The sequence below is a fragment of the Rosa rugosa genome, chromosome 4, assembly GCF_958449725.1.
Source record: "Rosa rugosa chromosome 4, drRosRugo1.1, whole genome shotgun sequence".
Classification (NCBI taxonomy): domain Eukaryota; kingdom Viridiplantae; phylum Streptophyta; class Magnoliopsida; order Rosales; family Rosaceae; genus Rosa; species Rosa rugosa.
Window position 1 is genome coordinate 16879801 of NC_084823.1, and position 23708 is coordinate 16903508.

At 36.6% G+C, this 23708-nt stretch overlaps 2 protein-coding genes and 1 long non-coding RNA gene across 8 annotated transcripts; 2 read left to right on the forward strand and 1 right to left on the reverse strand.

Annotated features, from left to right (window-relative positions):
- The first annotated feature begins 871 nt into the window (after positions 1-871).
- Positions 872-3185, forward strand: LOC133742203 (uncharacterized). 2 transcript variants are annotated; one of them, XR_009862420.1, is made up of 4 exons: positions 872-1375; positions 2183-2263; positions 2450-2528; positions 3052-3185. It is a non-coding gene; the product is annotated as an uncharacterized LOC133742203 (long non-coding RNA). The 2 variants fall into 2 exon arrangements; XR_009862419.1 differs by lacking the exon at positions 3052-3185 and having other exon boundaries at positions 2450-2622.
- A 5761-nt stretch (positions 3186-8946) lies between these two features.
- On the reverse strand, positions 8947-12318 carry LOC133744430 (cation/H(+) antiporter 15-like). Its single transcript, XM_062172538.1, has 3 exons — positions 12073-12318; positions 10907-11935; positions 8947-10260 (listed from the first exon to the last, which is right to left on the reverse strand). Exons 1-3 carry the CDS (start codon positions 12316-12318, stop codon positions 8947-8949), a joined length of 2589 nt encoding a protein of 862 aa, XP_062028522.1.
- A 3586-nt stretch (positions 12319-15904) lies between these two features.
- Positions 15905-23708, forward strand: LOC133742944 (ethylene receptor-like). Of its 5 annotated transcripts, none has more exons than XM_062170662.1 (8): positions 15905-16005; positions 16530-16589; positions 17688-18625; positions 20484-20852; positions 20954-21220; positions 21304-21431; positions 21815-22012; positions 23037-23708. In XM_062170662.1, the coding sequence occupies exons 3-8, from the start codon at positions 17720-17722 to the stop codon at positions 23392-23394; spliced, it is 2226 nt and encodes a 741-aa protein (XP_062026646.1). In that variant the 5' UTR covers positions 15905-16005; positions 16530-16589; positions 17688-17719; the 3' UTR covers positions 23395-23708. The 5 variants fall into 5 exon arrangements, with proteins under 5 accessions (XP_062026646.1, XP_062026650.1, XP_062026651.1 ...); XM_062170666.1 differs by lacking the exon at positions 23037-23708 and adding an exon at positions 22247-22568; XM_062170663.1 differs by having other exon boundaries at positions 15912-16005; positions 16530-16594.

A 23708-nucleotide genomic window follows, 5' to 3' on the forward strand; every position in this document is an offset into this window, starting at 1 on the left:
TTTTGTCTTTCTCGATTTTGTACCAATTGAATCGATTCGAAAGACCGGTCAATTGAGTTTTGACTAGCTAAAAATATCTTGCTTGACAATAACTATTCGAGTGCCTTTAAGTTTGGGCATGAAAACTTAAAGTGGGCTTACTTCAGGTGTTGAGTTGGAGATGCAATAAAGTAGCCCTTTTTTTTGTGGTACTGGCCCATAAATTAGAATTACAACTAGTCTTTTATGAGTAGAATTCACGACATCTTGCTTACAAACGAGAGATTTATGCCACTAAACAAAATGATACTGGATAAATCAGCACATATATTTCGGTATTGAAATTCTCAAAATTAATATTAATGAATATTTGATGTTTCCATTAATTACTTTTTGTCATTTACTTAAAATTAATGGATATTTTTGGTTTCTCCTTTGAAGTTTGCACCCACCACTTGACTGACAATTTTCAGGTTCACCCCTAGGGTGAACGAGCATATTCACTCCATTTTCGATTAACATACTTTTACTTAATAAATTTATAATAATAAATTTATAACGGTTCATATCTTAAATTAGCCTTTAAAGATCATCTCTGTAAAAAATCAACACTACTAGAATTATGTTATTAGACATCGCATGTTTTAAATCGGTCAGACCTGCCCACGATGTAAAAAAGTAATCTAACATCGTTTTACGAAAATACAGATTTAAATGTATATTATTAACATCGGTTCTTAAAATGACTGGTGTTAAAAATTTTGTTCGAAAATTTGCGGGAACCTATTTTTGCAAAAAGCGCTAAGTTTTTAAGTGAAATGAAGAAGCGGGGAAAACTTTCACACTTGGAAAAAAATTGCACCCGACCCCAAAACTGAAACAGATCGAAAACCCTAATGTTACTCTCGCTCGACTCCTTCATTCTGAACTCACCCCAAACAGATCTCCTCCCAAACTCGACCTCCATTCTCAACCCGACCCCAAACTTGACCTCCTCCTCCATTCTCTAGCTCAGACCCGGACCCAGCCTCCTCCGCCTTTCTCCGCATCCGCCTCCGTCTCCGACCCCAACCCTAAACCCCTCCTCCTTTCTCCTTCTTCGTCTCAGAAACAATGAACGTGAAGAACACCCCCACAGAGACCACTGGCGAGTCTCGATTCTTGGGAACCATCTCCGCCTCATCGATTCGAAACCTCCACCCCAGATCCATCTCAACCAAGCACGGAAAATCCTTCTTCAGCCCCAAAATTGCCGCACCAAATGCCGAAAAAGCCCCTTTCACCTAACCCTTACATCCAAGCTGACCACGATTCAGCTTTCGCTACCAAGCCGCTACCAGTACCGTTCGATTTGCCCAAATCTCCGACCTCTGCCGCTCAGAACATTCCGGTGAAGGTACTTAAGAAATGGAGTAGCTTATTTACTACTTTATGTTCTGTAATTTGAAATTGGAGCGTGAATTTGGAAAGTTGAGTCTCGAAATTGTTTGATTTGCATAGTGAGATTGATGGATCTGAAAATCCTAGGTACATGTCTCTTGTTTTTCTACTTCATTTTGGTAAGTTGAAATGTAGAATGTAATCGGGTATCTGACATGTGTTCGTGACTGTTTGTTTGGGAAGATTATTTGTCGGAGCAGGAGAACACTGAAGTGAAACAGTTTTAACTATCAGTTCAATCTGTTGCTCTTTTCTTAGAGGTACATATTTCGTTTTCTTATTTAAATTCTTTTGGAAACTATAGGGCAACATTTGGTCTCTTTGGTCTTTGTGTAGTAATGTCTGTTGTCGATTTCTTCTTTATCACATGTATATAATGAACAAATTAGAGATTTACTTGATTCAACCATGCGGAACCTTGATATTGTGGGGAGTTATGTGTTTTGATATTTGAACTTATATTTTGATATTTGAAACTGGTAACACCGGACACCAGGGGATTGAAAATGCACCTGAAGTTTAACAGGTTGCATGAACTGATTTTTGAAATTTGATACAAATAGGTAGAGCTTAGATTTTACTAAGTTGGTAGCCCTCAGTTGAGCTTATAGCTACTAATGTTTTTTTTTTTCCTCAAATAAGGTACTAATTTGTTTAGATGTTTTGATATTAATACCACTAGAATTGGAAATAGACCCGAGTATAAATCAGAGTTTGAACTTATTTGAATGAATTCCAATTGTGTTTTTGTTTTGTGATTTAGGTTTGTTCCGTACTTCATTCAGCCTGGATGTTGATGTTGCATGATGAAGACTTGAAAGGATTACTAATTCAAAGAACACAGGTCTGCAATCCAGCTATTAGATTTCAATTGATAGGCAATTGTAGTTTCCGTTTAAAATTTGATTTGGGTATTGCTTAGCTTCATCTGGGATTGCTCGGTTTGCGATCGGAAGTGGTGTGGTGTTCTCCTGCAGTTTGTATTGTCTTGCATGTATGATTTGCTCATTGTTTTTTTCATTTTTTGTAGTCATAGGTTGTGGACTGTTTGGTACAGTTTTTCATGATTGATCTCTGTCGAGTTGTTGGGTTGTGCGAGTTGTTTGAAGGTAAATATTTTCCTTTCCTGTGATGGATTTTGGATGTGGGATTGGTTTACAAATGGAAATTTCAGGTTTTACCATGTCATTTTAGTATCTTTATATTCTGTAAAGTTTGTTACTATCGAGTGTCGTTCTTGGCCTCTCATGGAATTTGATTGATATCTTGATGCATTTTCATTTGAACAAAGATATATAGGAGATGGGATGAGATTGTATCCTCTTTGAAATTGGATGGGAGGAATCTCAATTTTCCGGATTTTCTTCTAAAGCTTGATGCACTCTCTCTGTTTCATTATGAACAGATTTACTTTTATAGGGGACTTGATAAATTGGCTTCAGTGCCAGGTATTGGAGTTAATCCAATAGCTTACCCAAGCCTTTTGGATACTACATTCATATGTTTGGCAAAATTTACGCAAAGTGTGTGGTGTTAACTGCTTAGAAGTTTTTGGTTTCAATTAGATCTGCATCTTCTTTCTTGCACATAAGATATTTTGTATTTTAGAGCTTATGAGGTTGAAATTTGCAGATCTCACTATTAATATTGAGGATAACCTACAAATGGAAATGAAGTGCACAAGCCATTCGTGTCAAATGGTAACAAATGTTGATGATGGGCCTGGAGAGAAGAAGATGCTCAAGGAGAGCTATTCTTAATCAATGTCGACATGTATATACGGTATAGTCACCTTTTCTTTTACAACTTTGTAGATTTGTCATCATATTGCAATTGCACATTGAACTGTTATAATTCAACCTGATTTTGCATATATGTTGACTGTGCCAATGGTTTCTATTTATCATGAACAAAGACTAAAGTGTGAAGTTTGGTTTCCTTTTTGATTTACAAAGCTTCCATTTTTTTTTTTGGAAAAAAAAGCTGTTCAATATAGTTAGATCTTGCTAAATGGTTTGTTAAGCAGGTTAAATTACTGGAACTTCCTCAGACTATATCAATGCTGGCTAACAAGGGAAGCACCAGACTTCTAGGTTATGGGCTATGACATTGAAGAGCCAACAAAGAAAAACCAATTAAGTGAAAAAGGTTACCATGAAAAAGAATTGACTCAATTGAGACTATAATTGTAATAAATTTTGAGCAGTTTTTTTTTCTTTCTTTTTTTATTATTTATTTTACCTTAGTACATTGTACGGTGAAATATAGGAAATTAGAAAGTTTGATCTTTGTTGTTTTATAGTTAAGAATTTAGTTTAATGTTTCAATTTTGTATGCAATGATATGCAAATTTTACGTTTTCTTTATGAAGACCTCAATTAAAAGAATGCTCATATTAAAAGATGTTTAAGTTGCACACGCATTATGCGTGTGCGTTGCTTGCTTGTGTTTTCAAATTTTCTAAATAGGATAAAGATGCATGCTTTTCTCCTACTTTGAGTGTATATGCTTACATATGTTAAGTAGCTTCCTATAGTGATGCCATTTGTGCATATGTATATTCAGGGAACTAGCAAAGGATTTCGTTGTTGCTGGCACTGCATCAGCGTGCGTATATGGTGCTTGTGAGGCGATGTTCAAGCCTGACATGGTTTGTTTCTGCACTTGGATTTTATACTTAACTTTGAGTTATTTATTTACTTTTGGAATTTTTTACACTATGGTGGGAATTCTTATCTCTTTGATCTGAATACATTATAATTCCCATTGGCTCAGGATGCTGGACTTTTTTTACCTATACATGGTTCTGCTCCTGATATTGCTGGACAGGTTGGTTTTCCTGCACATCAAATTATCTTGCTCTTGGAGTACAATGCGATTTAAATATGAAACGGTCCAACATGCAGGATAAGGCTTTTGCCTTTAGCAATGGTTCTCAGTGCTGCTATGCTATGCTTTGAATGCCTCTTTTTTTTTTTTTGGTTTTGCTTGATATTTGTCTGAGGGTTTGTAAATGTTTATTTTGCTTGAACTTGACAGATCAAAGTTTCAAACTTTGCACTTATTAGTGCATTTATGACAGAGTTGGAAGCTGAACACCTGTTATCCAGGTTTATATGTGATCCTTTTATTGGAAATTCTACATGATTTTCAGATTATTTGAGTACTTATTTTATCAAGTGTTGCTGGACAGATTTCAGTCTAGATTGTGTTCAGATGCTCATCAATAATATATATCTACATTTGTAGGATTTTGATGTATGCTGCAGATAAGTGACACATGACCTTGTTTCTGCAATTTGTATGCAGAACGTTAGAGTCAACTAGCTGTCAGTCTGCTGATCAGGTGGAAGCAACATTAGTTAACAAAGGAGCCAGAGTAATAATATCCGAAGAATCAACCTGTTGGTGTTGTGCTTATGCGGGCGTGGCTGGCCAGAGATAGCCAATACATGGGAACCCTTGGAGAATCTCCAATCTGTCTCTGATGTTATAGAAGCATTTGAAAAAAGGTATTATTTTGTTTCTGTTTCTGTTTTACGTTCCAGTTACTTCCAAGTCTTTATATTGCCAGTGTTGGCCTCTATAGATAGTCCATAGGGTTTCCGCACTAATTATCTTCATTAGCTTGTTTACCCAATCACTGTGTCTTGTGTGTTGCATGTTTATATATTTCTAGTGGGCGGTAAAGACGCGGAAATCATATAGCCAAAATCAAATTGACGAGGTGTGCATTGAAGTGGCTGATTATATACAGAGTTTGATGTAGGACTGTGACTGCCAAGATGTTTTTTGAGTAAGGCTAGCTAGTTTTGGCTTTGAAGCAAATCTTGGTGTGGAACTTTTGTACATTGTTGCTCATAAGTTTCCAAGCTAGCTTTTGTAAGTTTAGGGGTTTATTTTCTGAATTATGTTGAATCATGAATTTGGAAATAAAATTAATGGAAAGCCCCTAATTTTGGATGATGAGAAATGCAATTTTTTTCCCAGCAATAGCTAAATGCAAACTTTTCACATCATGCTTGTCAAAATAAAGTGAAGTATATTAAAGCATAATAAAATAGTAATGCCAAGGAAAACGAAGTCAGTTGAGAGATTAGAAATCAGTATCAAAAATGAAATCGATGTCCTATGATTATCAATATATCGAATTGTAACTCAAAACCGATGTAATCAAAACTACTGCACATCGATTTCTAATCACCAAACCGTAATCTATTATGAACATACAAATCACCTACCATGGAGCAAACCGATGTGTGGTCAAAAGGTGAACATCGGTTTTACGAACAAACAATACTCATGGGAACTGATGTCTACAAGTGTACTGGACATCACTTCTGGAATAGAAATCGATGCAAATGTTCAAGTAGGTATTGTTCGACATATACTTTTTTAAGCATAAAATGTGAAAATATGAAGAATTAGACATACCTAACATACAAAAATATGAAGATTATAACGATTATACATCGATTTGTTTTTTAGAATCGATGTTGGTTGTTGTCTGGGACATCGGTTGAAAACGCTCTTATACTGATGTCTATACTTTTCTCTACACCCACTAAGACATCGGTCGAAAATTAGTTTAACAACGGTCCAGAACCGATGTCTGAAAAAAATTCTAGTAGTGTAATCAAATCAGAAATCGTTTAAATATCTAATTGTATCAAACAAATGGATGGTTCTAATTAACAACACTTACTACTATTATGATGAACCATCCATGTATTTCATATAAATGAATAACTAAAAGGTCTTCAATTTGATTGATTTTTTATAGAGCTAATCTTAATTTGTATTACGTTATACAACATGAATGGTTGATTAGAAAATATAAAGTTATTATGCGTTAATCGCAAGAGAGGGTGAATATATTCATTCATCCAAAGGGTGAACCTAAGAGTTGTCCTCACTTGACTGCATTTTTTTCGTTATGTCTTTGCATCAGATTTCATGCATTTGTTATTAGCTTGTAGAAATACTAGTGGTGGCCGGAAGCCTTTTGCGGAGGTTTGATTTGTATCTTGGGTTTTGGTGATGACAACATCAAGTTCTTTCTTTATTTAGAACTGTAGTTTTTTATTGGAGACGCACCTCCAATATGGTCTTGAGAGTTGCAGCTCTAGCATGTTTTAGGTCTTAAAAAAACACTGCTCTGGTCTTCAACACTTGCGGGCATAGAAAGATGGAGGATGAAACTAGGCAGCAGCCTCCACCAAGAGAGTTATATGCATGATACACATAGCGCTAGGGGAAAGGAAATGCGCTTACCATAATAATGCCCGGTATTATACAGTTGGGAGTGTTTGAACCCAAAATAACGTTTTTTCCCGACAAAGGGGATTCGAAGGAAACCGGGCCAATATCCGTGGCCCAAGCTATATATTTTCGATAAGCTCGGAATATATTGTTTAGAGGCTAAATAAAGCCTACTTGGAGGCCAAGCAATCTTGGAGCAAATCTGAATATTCTTTGATTTATTATTAATTATCAAGATATCTGATAATTAATGGTGATTTGTTTGCTTGATTGCCAAGTACTGTGCAAGCGAGCAGATTGGGTTGATCAATCAAGGAAGGAAACAATGATCCTTCGTTCTCCTTTAGTACCAATATACATGCAAATAGTTAAGATTCTCATGCAATTGATGGCATGGTGGACGTGTAGAAGGAGCATGCAATGGCAATAATCAAGGAGTATATATAATTGCTAGGTGGTGGGCCAACTGAGGAATATATATATATATATACATACATAATTACATATTGCATGGCAGATGGGTCAATTAAGGAGTCCTCGCGACGAGTGCTCGCGACCAAGAGGAAGATTGCGTTCAAGACTCTAAGAGGCAAGTAATCTTGCCTATATTCTAGCGACGACAGAGGCGGATAATTATTTATTATCACCTATGATAATATCAAAACTATAAAGAGTTTTGATTTGATTCAAGGCCAATAACTGTGGCCTAAATTATAGTATTTCATTCATATTTGGAAAGTGAATCTGCAGCAGCCTATATATAGAGGCTAAAGACGATACAGAAAGACCTCTCTCAAATCAATCAATCCCAGCGATTACAAAGCCTCCCCGGAGCAAACCTTCAACCTCGTTGAAACCCGGTGACCGTGCGCCAGTCCCAGTCTCTCCAAGAGCCGACTGTCAGCATCACCAAACCAACCCGGCGACCGTACTTCCAGTCCCAGTCTCCCCAGGAGCCGACTGCGAGCGCAACCGCCACCGTTACTACCAGCGAAGCAAGGGTAACGCCCTCGCAACCCAGCGAAGCTAAAGTCACGCTTTAGCAAAAACCCGTGCTTCTCCCAACTTCCCAGTGATTGCTCTGCTTAGTCTACAACACTAAGTATCGATTCGGTGAACGCAAAGAGACCACAACCAAAGCCCTTACCAGTAAGGCAAAAAGTCATTTTCCGAAAGGCATAGAGAAGAACCCTGTGATGAGGTTGGTGCTCTCCTCGTCCACAGCGCTTGAAGAAGAAGTCAGGTCAAGGGACTACCCCAACGACTGCACCCCGCGGTGCTGGCACGCCTGCGCAATCAATCGCTCAAAAGAGACAGTTTGCAAGCCAACTGGTTTTGGAGCCAAACAGGGAGATCAACCAAGCATATTATATACGTTGAACAGAGGAAGTTTAGTTTCAAACTTAAAAATTGGAGAGTGAATCCGATTTCTTTATGAAGAGATCGAGGGAATACCATAAAATATCAATGTCGTAACGAATTCATGATAGTAGCTGATTACGGAGCAAAAATGGATGATGTCTTTTGATATCAACATGTCTTATACGTCTTAAAATCTCTGTGAGTACCTAGTAGCTAGTGCAATAAGGATCATAATTTGGACCTTACTACATCGTCATATCACAGGATTACCTGAGCCAGTCACTGCATATTTGTATATGTTGAGATCCCAAGGAATTTTCTAAGAAATTTATTTTAATTAGCATAGAAGCTAGAAACTAATAAATCACCACGAAGACCATAGTTTCATTTCTGAAGATCTTTATTTTAATTAATTTGAGTAGCAGAATAAGAGGACAAAAAAATTAGTGTGATTCTTTGTAATTAACTAGGTCTTTTTCTTTTTTTTTTAACACAAATTAGCTAAACTTAACTAGTTAGGGTATATTTAGCAGACTCTCTATCTTGGATCCTTAGCTATTTTAGAGAGCATGTGCTTTCTATCAGTTTTGACAACTGCATGCACCAGACTCTTAAGTGGCTCTTCATTTTAACTTTTAGCTATCCCGCTCATAAATATAGAGAGCAAAATGAGGCTCTTTATTATTTTTGTAAATTTTAAATATTTCTTTTAAGTTATTTTGTATAATTTATAAATGAAATTAAATTATTTTTTATTCATTTAATAAATAATATAAATTCAAAACTAGTTAAAATTGAGAGAACTGATGAAAACGTATTTCTAAAGTGGCTAGCCAAAATAACTTTTTAGCTACTTTGGTTAAAATTTGACTAGCATTACTAAAAATGCTCTTAATATATAGTTTACAAATTATCGGTTTGAATTACACTGTCAGTAGTTTTTCTGGGGGGAGGTTGCCAAATTGAATGACCTAACTGTTCTTCTACATGCCCCATCTTATTCTCTACCTTTCTTTCATCCAAAGGAGCACCCTGCTTTATTATCAAAATTGATGTATTCGTCATAAATCTCGAAGATATCAATGCTTCTCCTAGTGCTCCAAGCTCATCATAATCGTCGTCGTCGTAATCCATTGATGTTTCTTTGAAGGATAATGTCATTCCATGGCCCTTTCCCACTATGCACAGAGCATACTCCCCTTCCATGCTCCTTAATATATTGTGAATTTCTTCCCAACTACTTACTTGCTCTTCAAATAGTCGTATAGTGGAATTGTTCATAGTCTTAAGCCTGAACTCATCAATGCATAAGTCATCAAATTGGTTCTGCCTTTGAGTGCTTGCCATTTCCTCCAAAAAATTGTCTTTGTCATCTAGTCTCGTCGGTTCTACTGTCGATGTTCTAGGCAAGGTAAGCCGAATAACCGTCAAGTGAATCCCAGAATGGCCAGCCATCCTCCATGCATATGCTAATGCCTCTCGATCATCTGTCCCTCCAAGGAATAACATGACAATCTTATGTCTTCTAACTGCGCTCGCAGAGCCAGCAGAATCATTGTTATAGTTACTAAATATTCTACATGCAGCAAGCCCACGATCCACAAAGACACATATAGAGCACGGCGAGTTTTCGATCACATTCTTATTGATACCCAAGAAAGAAGGATTGGAATCCTCTAACGTCCCATCATCAATGTTAGATTTCTTGTGGAACGGGATGATTACAAGGTCAACATTCTTATCCTCAGCTAGGGTGCATATGTCCTCATGCATGGTGTTGTAGGCAGACACTACTGTGAGTGCTTGTACAGAGACATTTTCTCTCTGCAACGCATAGGTTTCGAGCAGATTGGAGGCAGAGTTAGATTGTTCCTCCTCGTGGCGATGTTTGCTGGACTTGCAAGCGTCATGCACGATGAGCATGGCCGATGCATGGCTGGTAAGTTCCACTAGTTGGACGGCAAATACATGGATTGGGGATTGTTCTAATGGATTAGAAGCCTCAATAAGCTCAATCATGCCAGATGTGTTGTTTAAAGTGTGAGTGCATGCAAGGATCCGAAAATCTTTGTTGGTTCCAACACTCTGTATGTTTTTGAGTTTGTATAGTGGGGAACGCTTGCTGGACTTGTAAGCGAAGGCTAGGAATGGTCCAACGGGAACTGTGATCCCCCAAACCACTACTAGCATTATCGCAAACATTTGCTGATTCAAGACCTGCATACACATAAAGAATTTCAAAAAGCATTCATATATGGCTTGATTTCTATATATATAGTCTAAATATAAAGCCAAAACGTGAAGTTGTTGATTTTTTTTTTTTTAACATGTATCACTCAAAAAATAAAATTTATATATAAAAGGAAAAATAGTAAATAACAAAATCAATAAATAATTAAAATTATGTACACCACTCCCACAGTCCCACTTACCTACTTTTCTTATCTTTCTTTTTCTTAGTTATTTCTTCTCTTATTTTTGTTGTTGGGATTACACTTAGGTTTGTCAATCACTTTGTAGAATATAGCAAGTCTATCTATGTGATTAAAAAACTTGTGCCAACATATTACCTTTCTGTTATCTTATAACATTAATTGTATATCTAAAAAGCAAGCTGATGAAAATCCAGTGATAGAAAAAATGTCACAATATATGTTTGCATCAATACGAATGACATTTTCATATGAGCAACTCTTCTTCCAAAAACATATTTGCATCCGCATAATGCAGGCAGGAAAGTTTGTTAAATATATCATGAAAATGCTAATTAGTTTATACTCAAGTTAATGGTACTAGGCTAGCAACAACTAAACAAGTTAATGGTACTTGGCTAACAAGCTAGCTAGCTAGTTTTCGTACATACCTTTAGATCTCGAGCAGAGCTGAGTATAATGAGTGCCAATAAGCCTTTGGTGTTCATGAGGACTCCAAGAATCATACTATCTCGAAGTGTAATTTTGTTGATTAAGGCTGCGATAGAAGTGCCAACAATTTTAGCTGTAAAAGCCAGAGCGATAGCCACCATGACATCGAACTCGGTAGTTCCATTTGGTTTTCCTTTCTCTGCATATAATATCCGATCAACATTGAACCTTAGCCCAACCACCAAGTAGAAGAGAGGCATCATTATGCTGGACACAAAGTTGCCAATCCTCTCTACAAGAAAGCTTTTGATCTCTAGTTCCCTAGGCATAATAGCTCCCAATACAAAAGCTCCCACTATAGAATGCGCACCACATGCATCGGTTATGAATCCACATATCACAATCGAGGTTAGAATGAAGCAGACATGGAACTCACTATAGCTGTCCTTTTTTGTTGTGCACTGGAGTATCCAGGAGAGAGCTGGGCGAACTAGAAATACAAAGATTGCTATGAAAGCCGAGGTCAACCCCACCGACCACCAATTAATATTAACAAAAGCCATTGCCATCATAAAAAGAAACCCTGAGAACAAGTCGGAGATAACGGCTGCAGACAAGGCAAGTCGTCCAATATCAGAGTGGAGGAGCTTGAGGTTTGCAAGAATTCGAGCGAGATCGGCAAAATTGGTGGTGGCAAGGGTAATGCCCCAAAACAAAGGTCCTTGTATCCATAAACGTTCCTGCTCATCCTCCTTCAAAACTTTACTTTTTTGATTCCGCAGTATATAGTAATGCAAGGACCAGCCGACGGGTACAGAAACAACAATGCCAGCAACAGCAATGCTAAGAGCCTTCTTCCCGGTGCGTATTACTAGTCTGAAATCAAGCTCTATGCCAAGCAGGAACATGTAGTAAACCAAACCCAAGTTTGCTACAGTCTCTAAGGTCAACAAGCTGTTGAAAGAAAGTGCGAATTTTCTTATAATAGGATGACCCCCGATAGCAGTTGGACCCAGTAGAACGCCAGCCTACATACAAAAATTAACCAATGCATGCATGCATGCTCCATAAATCAATCACAAATTTATTTCTTATATATTCTCAGTTGTTATGTAATTAAATATATATACATATAAGTAGAAATTATGTAATTAACAGCACTCACAAGAATATCAGCTACAATACGTGGTTGGCGCAAGGGTCTCAGGAAGAACACGAGAACGTGATTAATGAACATGATGAGAACCAGCTGAATGACAAGTACATGAAGAGAATCTAGCAAAGGGTTTTCAGCTTTCCACAACCCATCTGTACCGCTTGTATTTTTCAAGTAACATACAGTCACATTATCGTTTGTGTCCATCTGCAGAGTATATCCTTTCTTTTTGAATTCTGGCATCGAAGAATCCATTGAAGAATTCATTGAAGTCATATTGCTTCTTTCTTCGATCGCTTCTAGATGAATTTATTGTTAAGGCACCTTCGAATCGCGTCTTCTTTCTTCTCAATCTTCTTCTTTCCTCACGGTTTAAATCCCATGAAGTAGAAAATCCTCTTTCCAAGGCAATAAAGAGATTAAAAATAATGACTGTAAAAAATTTGAATCTAGCAAAGGAAAAAGAAATCAAGGATATGCAGGAAGCGAGAGGGATCTAAAAGGTAGGTTAGTTGTAATGCAGTGTGCATAAAGGGTTGTAATGTGCTATCTTGAGTTGGCATTCCGTTCATTCAGTTTTAATCCAAACTGCCCTTTTTTTTTTAGAAAAATTACCCAAATTCTCCATGAAAGTTATATATAGTACTGTTCATAATGAAAAAACTAATCCAGCAAATAAATAAAATCATAAAAATAAAAAACTTCTGCTAACCATGTACCTAACTATTTTCTTTTCTTAATCAAGCAATTAAAAAAAGCATCAAAACCTTCATATTGAAGGAGATTCTCAAAATCTTATTAATTAATAGCATCAATGGGAGAATGGAGGTTCTTTAGAGAATCAAATTCTTGATCAAGGTTATCATCAACTTATCAACAACGTGTACTCAAGTCAAGTTTCAACATACCCTTAGGCCTCGTTTGGTTCCTAGATTTGAACAATACACATACTAACGTAGTTTCTAAAAATATTTCTGTACTTCGTACTTTTAAATGAGACTTGTTTTTTTTTTGTAAGGGAAATGAGACTTGTTTAATTTCTAATACTTTTAAATTCAAAAGTATTATATAAATACTGTATATACATCTTTATATATATATATATATATATATATATATATATATATATATATATATATATATATTTACCGTATTTCAAGCATATTATTGAAGGGATACAAATTCATATTTTAAAATTTAAAAATTAATTAAAATGCTTTGTTTAATTTTTCAATAAACTATTGCATGAACTTAACTAAATAATAGACGTATGTATTTTTTCTGTATTGTATGTGCACGTTTCCGTAGTTTACTACCTATATATACTTAAAAGTTAGAGACAAAAAAAAGCACTGAAGGAATGTGCCTCCCTAACGTTTGCTCGATCTTTTTCTTGTCATTGGCGCTCTCTATCATGGTAGAGCTCCTACACAGATGGTAGGTTTCAATCTCATTGGTGTGTGGTAGTTGCGGCTAGATGGGTTGGGTGACTTGGTTGGCCCTTTGATTGGACTGTGGAAGAAATCGTCATTGCGAAGTCTACGATTAACCAACACTACTAGAAAAACAGGTCCTTTCACACGGATCGTGTTGTCACAGAGGTTCACACGGACAATTATCCGTGTATAAAGTGCTATAGTACACACGGAAATCCGTGTGTATATATTTTCCACACAGACTATTGTGGCTACATAAGGTTCAAACTGGTACCCAATATTTTTCAATTCAATTTACACACGGAGTCCGTGTGAAATAAAGTACAATTCAGAGAATCCTGTAAATTTGTCAGAGGGTAAATTAAAAATTCACACTGTTTTCCGTGTGAAATATCACTTCACACGGATATCTGTGTAAAAATATGAATAATAAGATTCCAACACCAGCTTTTAGTCATGTCAAATAAGTGTAGTTTTAATTTACCCACTGTATTCCGTGTGAAAATGTAAAAATTTGTCAGAGGGTAAATTAAAAATTCACACTGTTTTCCGTGTGAAATATCACTTCACACAGATATCTGTGTAAAAATATGAATAATAAGATTCCAACACCAGCTTTTAGTCATGTCAAATAAGTGTAGTTTTAATTTACCCACTGTATTCCGTGTGAAAATGTAAAAGCATAATATTCTAATATCAGCGTTTAGTCTTATCAAATTTTTCTTTTCAGTTTATACACAGAGTACCGTGTATAGGTTACAACAATTTTTCTTTAGTATCCTCTATAAATTCAGCATCACCTTTCCTTCTTCTCCCAAAAATATCATCATCTTTTGTTAACTTTGCCTTCGAACTGAGTTCTGAAGTTCAGTCTTTGCATTTTTAGCCTTTCAGTTAATTTTGTCAAATGTCTTCTAAGCGTCCAAATAGGAGTACTCGTAATCATGGACGAAGTCGTATTCGCTCTACATCTCCTCCAAATGATAATTATGTTTGTAACTCCAGTATAGATGTTGGTGCACAAATGCCTCCAGTGAACTCATCACTTGGTTTGAGTTATGGTGTTCAACCTGCTGCACCTCCTAATATAGCTCACACGGACAAGCTTTCCGTGTGAAAATGATTTAGCAACGCTCGCAACACGTACAAATTGTGAATCCGTGACTGTACTGTGTGAAACTGCCCATACACACAGACTTCCGTGTGTATTTCAATGTATTCACACAGAATCCATCCGTGTGAAAGTACCTGTTTTTCTAGTAGTGCAAAGGTGGTGGTGGTATATTGGGCATTGGTTAGAAATTGAAATGGACTAGTCTCTGAGTAGATCGAAGATGGAATGGTGTCGGATTAGGTCGAAAATGAGATTAATGGTAGTAGGCAAACTGGTTTTTTTGCAAAGGATGAGGGATCAGATCTTGATTTGGATGATAAGGGTGCAGCTTGGTTAATTTGGGTTGTGCCAGAATTGTGGCATAGGGATCATATTGTTGGAATAATGGGGTATCGTGTTGGCGGGGGTTATTTGGATATGGTTAAGAGATATATGTGGAGTAACTGTAGTTTTGATTGAAAGAATTCACATATTGCATCTTTAATCTTAAATATGAAAGTAAAAGCTATTCAATTCGGCTAAAATTCGATCAACTACAATTTAGTTTGGTGGATAAAACAAATATCTCCAACAAAATGTTGGTTAAGCTTTGAAGTTTGAATCCTTCCTTCTCCCTTGATTAAAAGATAAAGAAAAATAAAAAAATCCAACATATTTTTAGGCTCATAATAGACAATTATGTGAACAAGTACAACAACTCGAACTTGAAGTACAAACTTATTTCTTTAATTAGAAAATTACCAATAGATACACAGTTTGAAAAGCATGGCCCGTGCGTAGCTTGTGTTCTTGTGAGATCTATGCGGTCATACAATCAAACTATGCAAGGAACCAAGGCCCATAGGGGTTATTTTAGGTTTTTTGGTCAAATAATTTTGGTAAAATAGTATTTTACAATGTACTCTTCTATCTATAGCCCAATGTTTTTGTCAGTTTCCTCTTGTTTCTTCTTCGTTCGAGATAGAGTTTGCAGCTGAGATTTGATTGTCTGTGATTATTTATCAAACCGGTTCAACATAAATTTATGGATAATCAATTTCTTAGATTATATTGTGCAGGATAATTTTTTTTTTGTTGGGCTCTTTTTGGTTTATGAGCGTATTTATTTTGACTTATATATACATATAAAGATTTGAAGTAATTTGCACTTGAAGTCGCTTTGAGGGTTGGGCTGCCCTTGTGTTGCCCCTCCTTTGCCCTTTTGGGCTTTTAATGAATATCAGTTCTGACCCAAAAAAAAAAAACAAAAATCTTCGAATATTACATTTTTGTCCTCCCAAGTCCAAAACCTGTCCTTCCCCAGTCCAACCCAAAATGAAAACCACACTCAATTAACGTAAGTGCTTTCAGAAACCTGCTGTTTTGCCGGAAGGAGGTTCAGACCTCATCAAGGTTTGATTTTTGATCTTTTCAGCCGATAAAGTTGTCTGCTTTGCAATATATATCAGAACCCACTTTGTTTTTGTTGTCTTTGATTTTGTGAGCAACTGTTTGCAGTAGCAATTTTTTGATTGATTTGGACCCAGATTTCTTTTGGGGTTTTTTTTTTTAGCATTAGAGCAATACTTTTATTGCTGCTTGTAGGTGTAGTTTATGAACTCCTAGGTTTGTAAAATTTATGATAGAGCTTGAGTTGTATGGGATAAATGAACTTTTCACAAGGATTGCAATAGTAGCCGGTCTTGTAATCAGATATTTTGGATAGAATGGTTGCATTTTAGATGATGTATATGACTTTTCCTTTTGCTATATTCTATAAATATTCCCACGATAATCATGTTCATGAAGCTTGATGTCGTCTTATAGTTCATCTAACCCTGTTTATATATTTTGCTTTATTCACTTGATCTTTGGTTACTAGTCTCAATTGAAATGTGATCTTAGATGCCGGTATAACTTACCTTTTTTGAATGCAGAAAGAATTATGCATCCAAGAAGCTGTGTCCAAGCTGTGTTTTGCAAGTATCATTAAAGATGTAGAGTACACACACACTCTCTCTCTCTCTCTCTCTCTCTCTCTCTCTCTTATTTATTTCGTTTAAAGAAATTCCTTGACCTTTGAATACTTTCATTTACTAATCAAAATCTAGATTATGGCTCTCAAGTAAAACGTGTGATGATCGAAGCCACCTAAGTAATATGTAAAATGCATTCAGACTTTACTTTATATTTGCATCAACAAAAAGTTTTATACTGTCATCTACCATATTACATAAGACATAGAACAAACAGAAGGTAGGCATTACTAAAACCTGCAAGATCTAGAATCCAAGCAAGGGCAGTGGCCCACTATGTCTTGGATCCTACCATATGGTGTGGCCACAACCAATCGTATCTTTCTCCAATGTAAGTAGCCCATCAGTAGATCTCAATCAGTTATTGATACGACTTGGTTTGCATCAATGTTGTTATCTCACATTGGAAAACAAAGCCTTCCTTAAGGGCTTATATGTTCTTGAGCCTCTGCATCCATAGTCAATTGGTTTTCGGTTGGATGTCAATTTTGGTGAGAGGGTGTGTTGGGAATACCATTCCACAGTGAAAATGTAAGACCTTGCTTAAGAGCTTTATAAAGTTGGGAACTGTCGAGTTTCTGCATTGGTGTTGGATGAAAAGGCCAAGGCTTTAAGTTCTTATAGAAGGCTTTATTTTTCTGATGTGGGATAATACTTGCCCTCACATGTGGCGAGACTGCAGCCAAACATGTGTACAAAACTTAACCTCGGTGACGTGGAGGATGTGTTGCCATTCGGCCTACCACATCGGCATGCTCAGGTACCATGATAATATTTTGGCATCTGTCCCAAAACAAATTGGCCAAATCCAATGGCCATTCAGTATTTTAGAGAACCCAATACCTTGTAAACTTTTATAGGCTTTGTTTTTCCAATGATGGCTGTTTTTCTATCAAATTATCAAATATATATCTCCATTCTCATTAAATTGATCTAGTAATTAATAATACGGAATGGCTGGATTTATTTGTTCTTGATGTTGGGTTTGGTTGTCAATTTACTTTTTTTTTTTTTTTTTGCTTATTTAATTATTTTGATTTCGATGTTGTGGGCATGTAGAAACAAGTAATATTCATTCAAGTGGCTGAATCATGATGGAGGGGTGCTGCATTGAGCCACAATGGCCGGCTGATGAATTGTTGATGAAGTATCAGTACATTTCAGATTTCTTTATTGCACTTGCTTATTTTTCCATCCCTCTGGAGTTAATCTACTTTGTCAAGAAATCTGCCGTGTTTCCATACAAATGGGTTCTTGTTCAGTTTGGTGCTTTTATTGTATTGTGTGGAGCGACACATCTTATTAACTTATGGACTTTTAGCGTGCATTCAAGAACTGTGGCCATAGTAATGGCTACTGCCAAGGTTTTCACTGCTGCGGTGTCATGTGCTACTGCCCTCATGCTTGTTCATATTATTCCTGATTTACTGAGTGTTAAAACTAGAGAGTTATTCCTGAAGAACAAGGCTGCAGAGCTCGACAGAGAAATGGGTTTGATTCGTACACAGGAAGAAACAGGTAGACATGTCAGGATGCTGACGCATGAGATCAGAAGCACTCTTGATCGACATACTATACTGAAAACCACACTTGTTGAATTAGGTAGAATTTTGACATTGGAAGAGTGTGCCTTGTGGATGCCAACACGCACTGGGTTGGAGCTTCAACTATCATATACTCTTCATCAGCAGAATCCAGTAGGATACACTGTACCCATCCATCTTCCTGTGATCAATCAAGTATTTAACAACAACGGTACAGTAAAAATATCACCGAATTCTCCAGTGGCCAGACTAAGGCCTATAGCTGGAAAACACATTCCTGGGGAGGTTGTTGCAGTTCGTGTCCCACTCCTACATCTCTCTAACTTCCAAATTAATGACTGGCCAGAGCTCTCAACAAAACGCTATGCTTTGATGGTGTTGATGCTTCCCTCTGATAGTGCTAGGCAATGGCATGTCCATGAGTTAGAGCTGGTGGAGGTAGTTGCTGATCAGGTAAAAACCACAGTGGTTTATCTGGTTCAAATATGATTTTTCTTCAGTTATCCTTATCTCTTTCTTAGGATGCTTACTTTATGTACTTACTATGTACTTACGATTATATTCAATAAGAGTAATTTTTTTTTTTTGTGTGTGTGTGTGGTTTATGCATCTATGTACATATAACCATGTCCTATAGCATATTCACAAGGTGCTTTATTGTTGTGTGACATGTCAGCTAGTTGATTTGCAAATATGGTGGATTTCTGTTATACAATTCTTATTTTCATTTCTTCATCAAGAATACATAGTAATCTCCAGAATATGTATGTTTTATGGTCCAGATACTCTGTTTTCCCAACTACAATGTCATACAGGCAACAAGAAATACTTTTAACTGATATTTTATTTTGATCACTGAGCAATAAGAATGATAAAGTTTAGACAAATATGTTTTTATCACTTGGCAAATATCATTTCAGTATGGCCAATTTCAATTTGTCCTGGTAGCAATCTTCCTCTGCCATAGACAAATTAGTTGCTTTTAGTTTCAGTTTTTACATTCTAGCTGATTCAGGGAAAACTTTGAAATTTTCTGTTCCTTCTTTATATGGGCCTTTGATTTAGTTTTACTTGATTTCCGTCCATGTATCATTCGGGTATTGTTGTTCTGTATTGGGACTAATGTTATATTAGCGTTTTAATTGAGTCTAAATAGATTTGAATTTCAGAGTCCAAGTCCTATAGGCTTTATAGTTGATACGAATTTGTATTTATGGTGATCTTTTTTTTTCACATCAAATGGAGGACAAGTTTGTGAAACTTTAGGACCCATAAAGGATTCTTAGAGGTCTGATGCTGAAGGAACCCTAAGTTTTGATGCACTTAGCTTCTCTGTTACATTCCTATTTTATGTTCTGCATATTGCAGTAATCGTAATCATCAATCCTGGTGAAAACCCCAAATTGCTAACTTTGGAGCTCTAATTTGATTACTCTTGAGCACTAAACCCCTTCAAAGTAGGGAACTTGCCCAGAACCACCCAAATCAATTATTTCCCCATAAGAGCCCAAACAAAACCATATATCTTACCCATTTCAAAGCCATAAAATCGCTAGATTCTACAACCCCTATGTCTTTCAATTTCATCAGACATCCCTTGCTGCCCTAGGTCACTATGGTTATCCATAGGTGCTCTGGATAAGATCTTATTGATTCAATTGTTTCATTGCCAGTGTGGTGTTTTAGTCTGATTGGTTTTCACTTATGTCCAAGATCTGACCATTTTTAAGGAGCACTTTGATTTATTTAACAATGCAACTTCATGAGCACTTTGATATTATAGAACACAAGGTGTAGCATGCCTAACTAGATGTTAAATATCGACACAATATGGAATGTTGATGGAACTATCTATAAGATATTGATGCTGAGAGAAATAGAGTATAAGTTATGGATATTTTGAATCAAATGTATAAAAAAAAAAGGTCGAAATCTTAACCATATTGTTAGGTATTTTGAAATTAGTTTAGAGTTGATGCTTGATGTGTGGCCAAAACTAAGGTGTTTGGACAGTAGTAATATTGTTTTAGCAGAAGCTTCTGGTTTTTGCAAGAACTTTTGAGTAGGCTGCGATGTTTACCTTAATAACTCGTGATTGGACCATCTTTCATGTTATTCTTATCCTGATTATGTTTAACCAACTTTCAGGAAACTCAATTTATTGGTTGTTTGGTTAAATGCTGAACCTTGGATCTGAATTGCATTCTTGAGAAATGTCTTGTACTACTTGGTGTAAATAAATTTAATAAAAATAGAAAACCATCTCATAAGCAATAAAATAAGAAGATTTTCTATCCTATTGTTGATGCAGGTGGCAGTTGCTCTTTCACATGCTGCAATATTAGAAGAGTCAAGGAAGGCCAGGGATCTTCTTATGGAGCAGAATATTGCACTTGATTTGGCCAGGAGGGATGCTGAAATTGCAATTTGTGCTCGCAATGATTTCTTGGCTGTTATGAACCATGAGATGAGAACTCCCATGCATGCAATTATTGCCCTTTCTTCCTTGCTGCAAGAAACTGAACTGACACCTGAGCAGCGCCTGATGGTTGAAACAATACTAAAGAGCAGTAACCTTTTGGCTACCCTCATTAATGATGTATTAGATCTTTCAAGGCTTGAAGATGGTAGCCTTCAACTTGATATAGCAACTTTTAACCTCCATTCTTTATTCAGAGAGGTTCGATTATGCATCCCTGCCACATGACTTAATTTTGGACAAGCATGGCATACATTGAATTCTTTAGCAGCTTTGCTTGAGATCTGTGTTTCTAATTGCAGGTGCACAGTTTAGTTAAGCCTGTTGCCTCTGTCAAAAAGTTGTCGGTTACATTAAATTTAGCAGCAGATTTGCCAGTATATGTGGTAGGTGATGAAAAGCGCCTTATGCAAACTATTCTAAATGTTGTCGGGAATGCTGTGAAGTTCACAAAAGAAGGGACCATCTCGATCGCAGTTTTTGTTGCCAAATCAGAATCCTTAAGAGATTTCTGGGCTCCTGATTTTTTTCCAGTGCAGAGTGATAATCACTTTTATCTGCGGGTACAGGTGTGTTTCCTGAAATGATTGAAACCCTTCTGTTTCTGGAAGATTCTCTCTGTCTCTCTCTCTTATTGTCTTTTCTTGTGCAGGTAAAAGATTCAGGATCTGGAATTAATCCCCAGGATATTCCAAAGCTTTTCACCAAATTCGCACAAAGTCAGTCATTAGCTACTAGAAATTCTGGTGGTAGTGGACTTGGCCTTGCAATTTGTAAGAGGTACTTAACCATATTCAGCTTGATTGTAGTTTGGAATTTTTAATACACAGTCCAATTGTTGAGAGAGAGAGAGGGGGGGGGGGGGGGGGGGGGGGGGGTTTGGTGGTTGGGAAGAAAAAAGGAAAAAAAAGAAAAGGAAACAGTGCAATGAGCTTTTATCTACTTCCACGGCTAGCAAACACTTGTTGGGGGTAAGCAGGTAAGACAGGAGAGGATGCAAAGGCAAAAACGGTCAGATTACCGTTCATAAGCACAGTAACCTTCTTCATTTTGCTTTAGTATAGATATAATTTCACCTAGCATTTAGCGTTTAAATGCTTTTGAAAAATGGATTAGTATGTTGAGAAATTTATCCACACTTTCCTGTTGCATGAAGCGATCAGATTTGTAAATCTTATGGAGGGGCACATTTGGATTGAAAGTGATGGTCTGGGCAAGGGATGTACTGCCACTGTCATTGTGAAACTCGGATATTCAGAACAGTCGAATGAATCTAAGCTGCCTTTTGCGCCTAAAACGCAAGCAAATCATGTACATTCAGACTTTCCTGGGTTAAAAGTTCTTGTCATGGATGATAACGGGTCAGTAACATAGCCACCTTTCCTACTGTGTTGATTTTCAGATGCTTTACTCTCCGGTTTTTTTTTTTTTTTTTTTGAATAGGTATAAGCTTATATGCCAGTTGAATTGGACGTGCATGATTTATTCTGTTTATCAGTTTAGGAGTTGATAACAGGATGTGCTTTGTGTGGACATCTTGTTCTCTGTGTTTGTATTTTGTCTTTTGTTTAATAAAATTTTTTCTCGTCAAGAAGATAACAGGATGAGCTTGAAATGAGAGACCTGGAATTACTGGGAGCAGCATGTGCTATTTATTTTTAAGTTGGATCATTTATAGGAAAGTAGGTGTTTACATACCTAAAGATGTGACACTAGTAAGTCAACAGGACTTGCATCTTTTATATTCAGGAAAGAAGAAGAAGAAAGGCTTACATCTTGGCTGTGGATGTAGTTGTAGAGGCCTAGTTGTGATCGTTATGGAAGTCGAGTTGTAATGCCTGGTTTTTCTTCTTTATTGTAACTTGACTAACTTCCTTATAAATTATCATAGGGCTTACATCGTAGGCGTGTTTGCAATTGTACAGGCGTATGCGGGAGTCACAAGCTCAATATTTTTTGGCCAGATATTTAGGATTCAACTTCATATCAGTTTTAATATGATTTCAGATACCCACTTTGATGCTTGGTGTTTTATTCTTTTTACCCGGGTTAATATGAGTCCTATCTGATCTATGTTTCAACCATTTCAATGACATGTCTGTTAAGTTCTGTTTAAATTAATACCCTCTTTCTTTAACATGAGTTCGAGTGAGACTGATCTATATATATCTTTTATTATGGTTTCAATACTGAAATTTTTTGAAGTTAGATAATATTATAATAGTATTAGCATGGTGTGAAAACTTGCTAATTTTAGTTTGTAATATGTATTGGCTCATGATGAACACACCTTTAATATATATATATATATATATATATATATATATATATATATATATATATATTCAAGATAGTGACTGTTGCATTATCTTTTCCCTGTTTCAGGGTCAGCAGGTCAGCGACAGAGGGACTCCTTGTGCACCTGGGATGTGATGTAACATCTGTAAGCTCAAGTGAGGAGTTCTTGCGTGTTATATCTCAGGAGCACAAGGTTGTGTTCATGGATGTATGCATGCCAAGCATAGATGGTTTTGAACTCACTGTCCAGATTCATGAAAAATTTATTAAGCGTCATGAACGGCCAGTATTAGTCGCACTCACTGGTAACATGGACAGGATGACAAAGGAGAGCTGCATGAGGGTTGGTATGGATGGAGTTATACTAAAACCTATTTCATTAGATAAGATGAGGAGCGTTTTGTCAGAACTATTAGAGCATCGAGTTCTATTTGAATCCACGTAAGATACAAATGAAGGCTTGGAAGAAGTTTGAAAAGAAGGCTTCCACGAGCAACTTGTACCATGTACAGAGGATGTGGCATTTATTGGAGCAATGTTACAAGATGAAATTGTATGTTGAGGAGCAGTCTCCAGTTTCCATGTATTATTATTGTTCAATTGTTATAAAATAGAAGCAAAATGAATAATATTGGTCGTCATCAAGTGCAAAGTTGTTTTCCCTTCATATGGATGATTCCATCTCACCCGAATTCTGTCTTATAGAGCAATAGTGTATATTTCAGTTCCCTGAATAGTGCACTCTTCCTGTTGAATCAC